Here is a 14824-nt window from a genome sequence, read left to right as displayed (position 1 = left end):
TTAAAATAAACCTCGTGTAAATCTGGTACGACACAGCATGCCATGTAGAAGTATTCTCTATATATTTGAATTCAGGAGAAAACGAGGAATACAATGCAATAATGTTTTAATCTGTAAATGAAAAATCGTTTTAAATGACGACTTTAATGAGCAAACTAAGTAACTTATTTTTAAGCTTCTGAGCTGAAATGCAATACCAAAGTCCGGACTGAGTCAAACATTGCTTGACCAAAATTTCACTCTATTTGGTTAACAAGAAGGGCAAAGCCCATACGACTCACATGCTTGACCTTGACCTTTACATGACCTTGACCTTCAGGGTCAAGGTCAAATAACTAAACCTAGCAATGACATCATACACTAAGAACTGCTTTACACATTTTTCCTACCAAAATACATGTGACCTTGACCCAAGGTCAAGGTCATCCAAGGTCATGCAACACAAAGCTGTTAATTCAAGACATAGAAAGTACAATGGTGCTTATTGGCTCTTTCTACCATGAGATATGGTCACTTTTAGTGGTTCACTACCTTATTTTGGTCACATTTCATAAGGGTCAAAGTGACCCTGACCTTGATCATATGTGACCAAATGCGTCTCATGATGAAAGCATAACATGTGCCCCACATAATTTTTAAGTTTGAAACAGTTATCTTCCATAGTTCAGGGTCAAGGTCACTTCAAAATATGTATACAATCCAACTTTGAAGAGCTCCTGTGACCTTGACCTTAAAGCAAGGTAAACCAAACTGGTATCAAAAGATGGGGCTTACTTTGCCCTATATATCATATATAGGTGAGGTATTCAATCTCAAAAACTTCAGAGAAAATGTGAAAAATAGCTGTTTTTTAGACAACATTTATGGCCCCTGCGACCTTGACCTTGAAGCAAGGTCAAGATGCTATGTATGTTTTTTGGGGCCTTGTCATCATACACCATCTTGCCAAATTTGGTACTGATAGACTGAATAGTGTCCAAGAAATATCCAACGTTAAAGTTTTCCGGACGGACGGACGGACGACTCGGGTGAGTACATAGACTCACTTTTGCTTCGCATGTGAGTCAAAAAAATGAGGGCGTGACAGTGCCGCCTCAACAATAACAAAAAGCCGGATATGACGTCATCAAAGACATTTATTGAAAAAATGAAATAAATGTCTGGGGATATTATACCCAGGAACTCTCATGTCAAGTTTCATGAAGATCGGTCCAGTAGTTTTGTCTGAACCGCTCTACACACACACACACACACACACACACACACACACTGACACACACACACACTGAGTGACACACACACACACACACACACACACACACACTCCGGTTTGGTAAGTTACGTAAAGGTTACATGCCGAGTCTCAGTGATTATCAAAAATAATGGTCGATGTTAGCGGATCATGAAAAATGCGAGCTTCAGCGAGCTTTTTCATGACCGCAAACTGAGACCATTAATTTTTATAATCACTGAGACGAGGTATGTAACCTCTTTATCCCTCCTTTCTTCAGTTATTCAAAGAAAAGAGGAGTTTTTGTGCGAAAGTTTGATCGAATCATATTCACCCAACCAGTCTACCTGCGCAGGCGATCGATTAATGCGCGGTTGTATAGTTCCGTGCAAATCATTCAATTTTGTTAACACTTCTTGTCAGTTTCCATGTTTTGAACTAAAATCAAGTACACAGTTATGTTGTTATTCTGCTGTGGCAGTAAAGGCAGACAGTGTGTGTTCTGTTCATGTTTTGGTATCGCTCAGAAAATGTTCTTTCCTCGAATGTGACTAGCAGACGAAGTTTTACACCCGTGTTCCAACGTTAAAAACTGTATGAAGTTCAGTTTTCTGGGGCAAAATAGTGTATGAAACCGCTGCATGTTCTTTAAGTTGATTAAATGTTTGCAATTGATTGCGTATGATCTGTTTATAAAATGAAATGTTGTTGAAAACTGACCGTCGGATTGCAGTCTTGTCGATGAAGCCGAAATCTGGAAGGGGAACTACTCGTGTCGCTAGACAAAGTATGAGAGTTACTTTTCCTTGGAATCTTGCTAGCGACAAAGAAACTACAATGGGAAGATCCTTATGTACAGTGTTTGCTAGCGATAAACGATTGTGCACGGCAGATCTGAATTCAGAAAACAACCAAACTCATGGATTTTATATTGAGATTCATGTGTTCAAGCCTGTAGTTGCTGGTTTAAATGCGGTATGGTTGTATTGTTTGCTCCAGAAATTTATATTTTGTACTTTAGAGTGTTCTGAACTTTTGAGTCGCAAAAAGTAGATCCACAATGTGTACAGTCTCTACCCATGAGCTATCGAGGATTCAGGCCCGTTGTTGGGTAAGTGATTTTGGTTGTTGGGTAAGTTACCGAAAAATAACTAGCCCTACAAGTTTACAGAGAGAAAGAAGCAGAGGGGGGGGATAACTGATAAATAATGTAGCCTGTAGATTTAACGGGGAGACTGATCAGACAGGAAGAGTAATACTTTCACATTTCCGATGTTCAGCGATAAACTTGTTTTCTTCGAGAGTTCGATCTTCGTGCGATTCTGGCGCGTTGTCACCAAGAACGTTAAGCCCCCCCCCCCAAAAAAAAAAAAAAAAAAAAAAAAAAGTAGGTGTGGTTACGGTAACATAGCCAAAACAAAATAGGGTAGGAAGGTAGAGGGGGGAATCGATGTGTACAAATTATACCTACTTGACAGGGAAATAAGTGTGCGACTCGGGCGCTTTCGCTTTCATTGCGTTTTCTGCACTTGTTTTCTTGTTTTTACATTTAGTCAAGTTTTGACTAAATGTTTTAACGTAGAGGGGGAATCGAGACGAGGGTCGTGGTGTGTGTGCGTGTGTGTGTGTGTGTGTGTGTGTGTGTCTGTCTGTCTGTGTGTGTGTGTGTGTGTGTGTGTGTTTGTAGAGCGATTCAGACTAAACTACTGGACCGATCTTTATGAAATTTGACATGAAAGTTCCTGGGTATGAAATCCCCGAACGTTTTTTTCATTTTTTGGATAAATGTCTTTGATGACATCATATCCGGCTTTTCGTAAAAGTTGAGGCGGCACTGTCACGCCCTCATTTTTCAACCAAATTGGTTGAAATTTTGGTCGGGTAATGTTCGACGAAGCCCAGACTTCGGTATTGCATTTCAGTGTGGTGGCTTAAAAGTTAATTAATGACTTTGGTCATTAAAAATCTGAAAATTGTAAAAAAAAATATGTTTTTTTATCAAACGATCCAAATTTACGTTTATCTTATTCTCCATCATTTGCTGATTCCAAAAACATATAAATATGTTATATTCGGATTAAAAACAAGCTCTGAAAATTAAATATATAAAAATTATTATCAAAATTAAATTTTCCAAATCAATTTAAAAACACTTTCAGCTTATTCCTTGTCGGTTCCTGATTCCAAAAACATATAGATATGATATGTTTGGATTAAAAACACGCTCAGAAAGTTAAAACGAAGAGAGGTACAGAAAAGCGTGCTATCCTTATCCGTGCTAACCCCTTCCCATTTTCTGCTTGTTTGTGTATCTGTTTTGTCTTTTGTTTTGTTTTTCGTTTCCTGAAATGAGCTAATGTACTTATTCCGCCATCATGCTAACCTTTGTTTTGTAATTACTATGATTGCTTAAAAAAAGCATTATATGCTTGAGTATGTAATCATCCATGCATTGTTCTTGTCATGATTAAAATTGAATAAAATTTTGTTTAAACCAAACGAAGAGAGGTACAGAAAAGCGTGCTATCCTTCCCAGCGCAACTACTACCCCGCTCTTCTTGTCAATTTCACTGCCTATGCCGTGAGCGGTGGACTGACGATGCTACGAGTATACGGTCTTGCTGCGTTGCATTGCGTTCAGTTTCATTCTGTGAGTTCGACAGCTACTTGACTAAATGTTGTATTTTCGCCTTACGCGACTTGATTTGTTTTGTTTTTGACAAATGTAATAAAAAGTTATAGGGTCGGCCCCTAAAAATAGGGTAGGTCGGGTTACCGTAACCACACCTAATTTTTTTAGGCCTAAAAAAACACAGGATATCATCATGATGCCTCTCTACAAAAACCAGGTCTAGGAACTCTTCATCTAAAGTCAGTCAGTATTAACTTCCTCAACACAATCCTCATCTTGTCCCATTGTGATTTCTGCCGCCAAAGAACATGTGGTTCTCAACTCAAAAGACCGATTTGTCGTCTTCCGGCATTGCGAAATTCAGATCTACCCCAACTATACGTGCATTGATCTGAGCAATAAAATGTAGATGCGATAATCTGCATACATGTCTTCAACACAATCTGCATCTTGTCCCATCGTGATTTCTGTCGGCAAAGAACATGTGGTTCTCAACTCACAAGACCAATTTGTCATCTTCCAGTGTGAAATTCTGATCTGCCACAAGTACGTGCAATAAAATGTAGAAGCGATAATCTGAAAAAAAATCTTTTCGCGTGAACGCTGCCACGTTGTCATCAGTCCGATGTCTTTTATCCAGAGCAGGGACGAACACACTTTTTCATCAGCAGTTTGTTATGTTTATGCGCAGACTGCTTTCCATTACTTGTCTGTTTTAGATTGACACGTATGGTTCTTCAGCCAGGCAAGAAGTGCTTGTTTACAGTGACACGTTCTCACGCACGACATGTCGTAAATGCAAGTTCTAACGATTGTTTTTTATTGCACTGATAGAGAATGTCGATAGTTGTAAACTTCTGCCATTTCCTAATGTTTATTTCATTATTTTGCATACGGATATGGCTAATAAGTGGATAATCTGTTACGACACGAAACGCGTTCTAAATCCGGGAAGGGAGGCTACTCCAGCGTACTTTCAGGTGTATCCTACTGCCTTTAAATTATAATTACTAATTTTCTTGAATAGATTGAGTTTTGGCTAGCCCAGACAAAATATGAATACTCAGACACTTGCGTGACCTCATTTCTGACACTATGACATCAACTCAACTCAACTCAACTCAACTCAAATTTATTAATCCATATGGAAATTATGTTGTAACAATACTCATTTCCAATCAAAAGAATAAGAATGCATACTAAACACAGTCTCACTAACGCAAACAGTCATCCGTCAAGTCAAGTCTGCCAACTCACAACTCACTCACACAACAACAGCAACAGCAATACAAATTAACAAAAACCACAATTCCAATAACAGAAAGACGTCCAAGAGTCCACCTCCACATCCACGCACACACAAGGTTTACAAAGCACCACATGTCGACTAGAACACCGCACATTTGGGCTACGGTAATACAGTTACTAAAGATACATACGTTACAGATAACCCAGCAACAGAGTACAGTAATAATTATGACAGAGAAACATGATAGAGGCCTCTAACATGTGATTGGTTGAAAGCATGGATAGCTCTGGGAACAAAAGAATTGCGGAAACGTGACGTTCTAGCAACCATAGCCCTCAGTCTACCACTCCTGTCAATGCGTCGAGAGTCAAATTCAGGTTTCAGTGGGTGTGTCTCGTCAGCCAAAATTGAGGTCAGTCGGTCAGTCAGTCGTCTCTGGCAAACTGATTCAATGGTCTCTTGCTTCCTGCCTACAACAGATCCAGCCTTCTTGACTAGCTTTTCTAGCCTGTCACTATCCTGTTTACTAAGATTACCCCCCCAGCACACACATGCATATGTCAACACGCTACCAACAGTGGACAGATAGAACATTTGCAGGATGTCATTACGAACAGAGAACGATCTAAGCTTCCTTAGACAGTACATGCGCGTGTGCGCTTTCTTCAAGATTTGGTCAGTGTTGGCATGCCAAGACAGCTTGTTGTCGATCACTACACCTAGGTAGCGATAGCTTTCAACCTGTTCGACTTCAACACCAGCTATCACGATAGGCTTGTGTGCTACCTTTTTTCTTCTAGTGTCAAAAATCATTTCTTTAGTTTTTCCTGTGTTCAAGTCCAGGTAATTCTCGTCGCACCAGTCCACAAAGCTGCTAACTTCTTGTCTGTAGTGTGTGTCATTGTCGTCAGTAATCTGTCCTGTAAGTCCAGTATCGTCAGCAAATTTGTCGATGAAGCACGACCCGTGAGAACTCCTGCAGTCAGCAGTATACAGGGAGAACAGAACATCATAACATGATGTTATCACCAATAGTCTAGCCAAGACTTTTAAAAATCAGACACGAAGCTGTGACCAAATCAAACAATGACAATCATAGCTTGACCTCAAGACTTATTTTCTTGATAGCTCAGTGGATATTTCAGGATTAAAAATCTTCTCCAGCAAACATGTTCATGCTGTGACTCTGAAATGTCTGCTGATTATCAACACCTACAATTGTATGAAATTTGGAGGCTTTTGCTCCCAAAATAACTGAGAAAATATCAACGTAAAGTTTTTACGAACATGACCCCGCTGTGACACCAAAATGTGACGGGGTAAACCAAATTAGGGTCATGGTGACACATTATCAAACCCTTGAAGTGTTCAAAGTTTCAAAGCTCTAGCTTCAAAAACGCCTGAAATAACGTTAATGTTAAGTTATTAGTCAACCAATCTGGGGTCACTTCATGAGATCATCAAACCATAAAAGTGTGCAAAGTTTCAGGTCTAGCTTGAAAAACATCCGAGATAACCTCAACGTTAGCGGCACAGTCAGCCTCCCGTAAACCATCACAGACACTGTCAGGCTTTTACACACAGTACAAACACCCTTTCATTTAAAACACTCACCGCTTGAGAACATCGTAGGTGCCCTCCGTAAAGAGCGAGCAATTTTCAAAGAATGTATTTTTTCGTGGTTTATCTTACCCCTGAGCCATTGTGAAACCGTGTGATCCAGTTGCTTTTTTCACAATTTAGTCGTCAGTTTGTGATTTCAATGCGACTCGCTGTAAGCTTATCTGCAATAGCACGTTATTGTGTACCTCTGAATCTAAAACGCAACAAACGGCTGCGAGTCACACGAACTGGCGGTGGCGGTTGCCGTTCAAAAGAACTGGCGCTATATGCAGAACCATCGTCTGCTACGCGAAACACGTTTTGCGTAACACGTTTCCGGGCTTTTCTTTTTTACATTTAGTCAAGTTTTGACTAAATGTTTTAACGTAGGGGGGAATCGAGACGAGGGTGTGGTGTATGTGTGTGTGTGTGTGTGTGTGTGTGTGTGTGTGTGTGTGTGTGTGTGTGTGTGTGTGTGTGTAGAGCGATTCAGACTAAACTACTGGACCGATCTTTATGAAATTTGACATGCGAGTTCCTGGGTATGATATCCCCGGACGTTTTTTTCTTTTTTTCGATAAATACCTTTGATGACGTCATATCCGGCTTTTTGTAAAAGTTGAGGCGGCACTGTCACACCCTCATTTTTCAATTAAATTGATTGAAATTTTGGCAAAGCAATCTTCGACGAAGGCCGGGGTTTGGTATTGCATTTCAGCTTGGTGGCTTAAAAACTAATGAGTGAGTTTGGTCATTAAAAATCGGAAACTTGTAATTAAAATTATTTTTTTATTAGACGATCTAAAAACAATTGCATCTTATTTGTCGTTATTTTTTGATTCCAAAAACATATACATATGTTATATTTGGATTAAAAACAATCTCTGAACATTAAAATTATAAAAATTATGATCAAAATTAAATTTCCGAAATCGATTTAAAAACTATTTCAGTTTAATCCTTGTCGGTTCCTGATTCCAAAAACATATAGATATGATATGTTTGGATTAAAAACACGCTCAGAAAGTTAAAACGAAGAGAGGTACAGTAAAGCGTGCTATGAAGCACAGCGCAACCGCTGCCGCACCGAACAGGCTCGTCACTTTCACTGCGTTTTGCACTAGCGGCGGACTACGTTCAGTTTCATTCTGTGAGTTCCACAGCTTGACTAAATGTAGTAATTTCGCCTCACGCGACTTGTTCAAACTTTCAACACTTCGAATTGTACTGATCTTGTCTTGATGAAAAAAGATTTCTTTTGTGATTTAAGAATGTTTGTGTAACAAGCTGTCAATTTATTGAGATTGTAAAAGTTAGGTCTAGCGCCAAAACGAGGCGTCCGATTGTGGTACTAGACAATCCGGCTGGCCACGCAAAAATAAAATCTTTGAAAATTGCTCGCTCTTTACGTAGGGCACCTGGGATGTTCTCAAGCGGTGAGTGTTTAAACGAAAGGGTGTTTGTATTTTGTGTAAAAGCCTGACAGTGTCTGTGATGGTTTACGGGAGGCTGACTATGCCTTTCAGTTTTTTGTCCACGGACGGACGGCCAGACATACGGACGGACACATTATATAAATCCTAAGACTCACCAATTACTCAGGTGAGCCAAAAAAAACCCAGATGTTAGGCCTACATTTTCATTTTTCTTCTCCTGTCGAAAAAGCTTAGTTAGATACTGATTTTGCTGCTGAAATTGATCCGGACACGATTATTTTGTTCAAGAGTTACTCGCCTTGAACCCTACATATAGTGACTTTTGACCCGATGCTGCTGTGTCGGAGACGTTTCCAGATTAAACATTAACAGCTATGCTTAATTGTAATGCATCAACGGCACATTATGAATAGTTAACAAATGCCGAAACTTGTCAGCAGTACTTAACTTAACGAGATTGTCTTAGAATGACTTGAAATTAGCTGAATGCGTGACTGTAAACGTACGACAGGGGCTTCGACAACCAGAGTTTTCCCCCTCAATTTGTTTTTAATTTTGCAAACTAATATTCTGTTTCTGAGTTTTATTTTGTAATTGTTTGGTAAAACGTCATATGAAATTGTTGTCCTAGTTGATCGAGTGTACATTTATCGTTTGAATCGCATTTCGTCCTTTATATTTAGAAAATGATGAAGGTGTTTTGTTATAGAAAGGCCACGAATCGTGCTTTCAGAGGAACTTATATTATTTTTGCAACCAAACCTGGGAAAACAACAAACACTAGCGTCGGTAACCATGCCATACGCTCAAGTAACCATGAAATATACGCAGTATTCACTTCCTCAGGTAACAGAGGCAAAGAAGCCGGTCATAGGATGAGTGTTGTAATTTTATTTTTCTGTAGAACTGTAGCTCGTTCAGCTACACTCCTCATTTACGTCGGAAGTAAGCCCGTGAAAATGGAATCTAGCAAACTTTATATAAGCATGTGCGTAACGTTAAAGTAAAATAAGAACAAAACAAACACAAAACCTAGCATGCACGTCTGTGTTTCCTAGTTGTAAAATGACTATTGCGAAGCAATAATTCGTGGTAACAGCATTCACTATAACATTAATACCGCGGATATTACTTCCTACTGCTTCCTTTCGAGAATATGTGATAGGGTGAACTGTCACCAGTGTAAGTTTTGCGCTGAAGAGGAGTAAAACAGAGCTTGAAATCTTAATTTGTATTTCGTTTTGGTAAGAGTTCTAACTCGGTTGTCATTGTCCAGTCTAGTGTTTGTAGTTCATATTGCCGATCGATTTGTGTTTTGTGTCAATTCATTTTTCTTTAAACTGTAAGTGCTGGAATGCAAGCAATTATCCGGCTGTCCAGTTAGAAGCAAGTACCTTTAACTCTTTGAAGTAGACCGACCCCTTGGGTCCGGGGCAAGACGAGGTGCAGTGCAGGTGGCCATTACGCATTGTGCCGCCGGCCTGGCGCTATATTTCGGAGGGAACCGGGAATGTCGAGTTTGTGTCATTTCTTTTGATACGGTGAATCGGAGATGCCAGCTAAGTAACTGGGAGGTTTTAGTCTCTTACCCCCCCCCCCCTTCCCTCCCCTTCCTCTTGTCTTTACTGAACCAATGAAACACGTTATCTGTTTTAGCATATAAACACTTCATGTCCCTACTAGGCTCTAGTTCCTGTGAGGACGTAAAACTCAAGTAACCAACCAACCTTATCTGTTTGGGATGTTGTGTTACTATTGGTTACTAAGATTTTGATTGGATGGCTGTTTTCCTAGCTAAATTCTGATTGAGTTTGTCCATGCTAGAATGTGAGAAAGAGAACTTTGAGAGACGCAAAGAGTGTAGACGTGTTTTTGTAGTGTGCTCCACTAACTGACGAGATGTATTCAACTTTATGTGTTGTGGCTTGTGGCCACCCGGCTTCGGTTGGGTCTTGTTTGTTTGCTTAACGCCCAGCCGACCACGAAGGGCCATATCAGGGCGGTGCTGCTTTGACATATAACGTGCGCCACACACAAGACAGAAGTCGCAGCACAGGCTTCATGTCTCACCCAGTCACATTATTCTGACACCGGACCAACCAGTCCAAGCACTAACCCCATAATGCCAGACGCCAGGCGGAGCAGCCACTAGATTGCCAATTTTAAAGTCTTAGGTATGACCCGGCCGGGGTTCGAACCCACGACCTCCCGATCACGGGGCGGACGCCTTACCACTAGACCAACCGTGCCGGTCGGTTGGGTCGGCGGAGAGGAGGAGGGAAGATTGACACAGGAATAAAGAATACCATGCCAGTTATATTTTCTGCTGTTGTCGCATCTGTTGTGGACGGAATGGAGAAAGAAAGACGTGTATGTCTTTGTGTCCGTGAGTGATAGTCCAGTGGGTCCGGCCCTAACACATTCCCATCATAACAACAAATCATCATCGATTAAAGTTTCCATCTTTTTGGAACCTGTTTACAATGGCTGATCAGTAATCGATTGTGTTTCCAAGTCGTTCCTCGAACCTGGTTACATATGGTAGGGCGCTAACTCACCTCGAAGCTATGGGAACCAGTTGCCGTGACCGTCAGATTGAACTGTTGACCGTTAGCGAAGGGAAACGTAGGGTCAGGGTCTTGCAGTTTCTTGTAGTCCCCCCAACCCCCTTGCAGCTTGAAGCTGAGCAAGGTTACCTTGCGGGAGCCACCATGGTCGAATCTTGGGTTCACGTGCAACACGATGTTACCGGAGCTGTCCAAGAAGTCGATGACAAACCTGCAGCAAACAAACTCGGCGTGTTAATGTGTTAGAAGTGAGTACTTGTATCAATTAATAGACATTTTCCAGGAAATAACTCTGTTAGGATTTACAAGCGGAAGGGAGTTGCGTCCCACCGCAGACAAACAACCTTAACAGGAAGCACGGACGTTGTCGAACGGGAAGCACATGGAGACAAGTTTAAACAACTACCGCAGCAAGTAATTGACTCCGATGAGTATGTTATGCAGTGTCCGAGAGAAAATGTAAGTTTTACGCCCTCACGGCAAAGCCATTAGGGGCATGTTACAGGGGAAAACCCGGCTTTGTATAAAATAAAATAAAATAAAAATGCAGGGGGGGGGGGGGGGGGGGGGGAGGGGGGCAACAAGGAAACAGAAGGCGGCACTCAATTGTTGAACTTCCTTGCTGAAACAAATCAAGAAAATAAATAAGTTGGGCGTTAGATGCTATTATTACCACTAGTCTGGTTCGGAACACTCCATGTTCTGTCCTGCATTGTGTGCTGATACAATGTTTGTTGTACTTTGTCCATTCGCTCGTTTGTGTTATCTTCATTTGCTCGTTTGTTTTATCGTTGTGCGCTCATTTCTTTTATCTTAGTTTGCTCACGATTAAGTGAGCGACTTTCTTGATTGAATGCCTCGGTGAAAAATATTTGTAAATTTACTGTTTTAATCGTGGATTTTACAAAAATCCTAGAACTTCCAGGACATTTGTAAATCACGAGTTGTTGATGCTCTTTTTGATGATTGTACTAGCCAGGAAAAGTGATTCCATGAAATTCGTCATTTTCTTACAAGTTCTAGGAAATGTGTAACATTACTGACTTTTGAATGCTGTTTTGATGACTTTACGGAACAAGGAAAGCGGATCCTAGTAAATGTGTCTACTTTTAAGATTCCTTTAAAAGCTCATAACAAACAATTTGAAGAAAAATATTGATCGTTGCATTGGTGATACCCAAGATACCCTGGTGTGATAGCACAAAGGGACCTGGAAAGCAACATCTACAAGGTCGAGGTTAAATCTGGTGTCTTGAATAGTGGTTCTTCAAGAAATCCCAGCAGAGGTTGCTTAAAAGAGAAGATGTCAGTCTCGATACATCTGTGTCGTTACTGTCAGAAATCATAGCCCAGTCAGCTTCAGGTGGGCAAGTGTTTTTAAAACGTGACTGGGGGGGGGGGGGGGGGGGTGAACAATTAGTTCTTGAAGAAAACGTTGCAATTGATGCATAGTAGAACTTCTTTACAACTGTAACGGTCACCGCATCCAGTTGTGCACTAGTAAATGAACCTACGTCATGAGCACACTTTTTAAAATGCGTCTACGTTTCTGCAAACGGAAGTTGGTTGGAATGGGTGGGGTGGTGGGGTGGGGTGGTGGGGTGGGGTGGGGTGGGGTTGGGGGAAGGATGCTTTTACATGTGCAGGTACTGTAGTTTGAATTTATGTTTTTGTGTTCAAGTTGTGCCCAACTTTTTACGAGGGGAGGAGTGTGCCTTAATAGATGCCTAAATTAAACAGTTTGTTTTCATTAAATTAGCAAATGTCCTTGCCTTTCAAACCAACACATTTACTAATTTCCTGGATCTTTTAGGAACTTGCGCAGTCCTTCAATGAAACAGTAAAATAATGAATTTACTGATTTTTTTCCGGAAATTTATCAATTTACTATTTTGGCAAATTTACTGTTTAATCCAAATCGTGCACGTGGTTTCATTCATTGTTGGTGTGAATGAAAACTAAACTTACTCGATCTCATTACTTGGGACTCCAGTGAAACAGACTGACCAGCCTGCGGTAGGTGTGTCAGGTAAGAGGAACTTGTAATCCCTTGAAATCTGCCGACAGAAATAGAATGGTTCATGAATTAATAGTCCTGATCTTTTCGTTTGTGTGTTTAGGAGTGGGGGGGGGGGCGACACAGACAAACATGTGATTCTGATAGTGTAAAACAAATTTACAAAACAAAATGTTCAACAATCAATAAGACCTGATCTTTTTGTTTGTGTGTTTAGGAGAGGGGGAGCGACACAGAAAAACATGTGATTCTGATGGTGTGAAAACAAATTTACAATATAACATGTCCAACAATCAATAAGACAATTCAAGATGTATTATCATAACATCAGGAATGTTACATGCAGAAATGTTGATTTAAACGTACCTAACCTGGTAACTGGTGAGTTTTCTTTGTATTTAAACATCAGTAATGATGTATGATTAAAACAAGTCACGCAAAACGAAATCAATGCATTTAGTCATTCAGTGCGCCAAACAGAATGAAAGGAACACACTGCATTTTTCACCAAGCCAGAAACCACTAACATTGCTCGTATTAGTAACACAAGCACAATGATTCTAATTTGCATGAAACTTATTTTCCGGAATTTGTTTTAGCTTGTTTTCAATCCAAACACAACATTTATATTTTTGAATATGATTGAAAAACGCGATCGCCACAGTTCCGCCTCAACTTTTCTAAAAATTTGGGTATGACGTCATCAACTGTATTTAGGGGGGAAGAGAAGCAACGAATGTGTAGAGATATCATCTGGAAAAAAATATATGTAAAGTTACGTGAAAATCTGTGTGGTATTTGTGTCGGACACACACACACACACGCACACACACACACCAGCACCCTCAATACTTAACTAAATGTAAAAAAATACAAGTCGCGTAAGGCGAAAATACAATATTTAGTCAAGTAGCTGCCATTTTTCAGCAAGACCGTATGCTCGTAGCATCGTCAGTCCACCGCTCATGGCAAAGGCAGTGAAATTGACAAGAAGAGCGGGGTAGTAGTTGCGCTAAGAAGGATAGCACGCTTTTCTGTACCTCTCTTTGTTTTAACTTTCTGAGCGTGTTTTTAATCCAAACATAACATATCTATATGTTTTTGGAATCAGGAACCGACAAGGAATAAGATGAAAGTGTTTTTAAATTGATAATAATTTTTATATATTTAATTTTCAGAGCTTGTTTTTAATCCGAATATAACATATTTATATGTTTTTAGAATCAGCAAATGATGGAAAATAAGATAAACGTAAATTTGGATCGTTTTATAAATTTTTATTTTTTTTTACAATTTTCCGATTTTTAATGACCAAAGTCATCAATTAATTTTTAAGCCACCAAGCTGAAATGCAAAACCGAACCCCGGGCTTCGTCGAAGATTACTTGACCAAAATTTCAACCAATTTGGTTGAAAAATGAGGGCGTGACAGTGCCGCCTTAACTTTCACGAAAAGCCGGATATGACGTCATCAAAGACATTTATCAAAAAAATGAAAAAAACGTATGGGGATTTCATACCCAGGAACTCTCATGTCAAATTTCATAAAGATCGGTCCAGTAGTTTAGTCTGAATCGCTCTACACACACACACACGCACACACGCACACACGCACACACGCACACACACACACACACGCACATACACCACGACCCTCGTTTCGATTCCCCCTCGATGTTAAAATATTTAGTCAAAACTTGACTAAATATAAAAACAGAAATGATTTTAATATAAACCCTATACTGCAGTGCATTAGGGACATAAAACAAAATTATTGTTCCTTTTTATATTTAGTCAAGTTTTGACTAAATATTTTAACATCGAGGGGGAATCGAAACGAGGGTCGTGGTGTATGTGCGTGCGTGCGTGCGTGTGTGTGTGTGTGTGTGTGTGTGTGTGTGTGTGTGTGTGTAGAGCGATTCAGACTAAACTACTGGACCGATCTTTATGAAATTTGACATGAGAGTTCCTGGGTATGAAATCCCCGAACGTTTTTTTCATTTTTTGGATAAATGTCTTTGATGACGTCATATCCGGCTTTTCGTGAAAGTTGAGGCGGCACTGTCACGCCCTCATTTTTCAACCAAATT

General features: G+C 40.2%; 1 protein-coding gene across 1 annotated transcript in view; it reads right to left on the bottom strand.

The window, feature by feature from the left end:
* LOC138946165 (galectin-4-like) overlaps window positions 1-11206 on the bottom strand; it is a 12752-nt gene extending 1546 nt beyond the window's left edge. The window contains exons 1-2 of the mRNA XM_070317676.1: window positions 11196-11206; window positions 10709-10928 (exon numbers count right to left, since the gene is read on the bottom strand). Of these exons, the coding sequence (XP_070173777.1) occupies window positions 10709-10928; window positions 11196-11206 (231 nt within the window). The remainder of the gene's footprint in view (window positions 1-10708; window positions 10929-11195) is intronic.
* Between the last annotated feature and the right edge of the window lie 3618 nt (window positions 11207-14824).

The sequence above is a fragment of the Littorina saxatilis genome, linkage group LG13 (genome assembly GCF_037325665.1).
Source record: "Littorina saxatilis isolate snail1 linkage group LG13, US_GU_Lsax_2.0, whole genome shotgun sequence".
In the NCBI taxonomy this organism is placed as follows: domain Eukaryota; kingdom Metazoa; phylum Mollusca; class Gastropoda; order Littorinimorpha; family Littorinidae; genus Littorina; species Littorina saxatilis.
The sequence above is the reverse complement of the archived record's forward strand: the minus strand, read 5'-3'. Positions and strand labels throughout refer to the sequence as shown.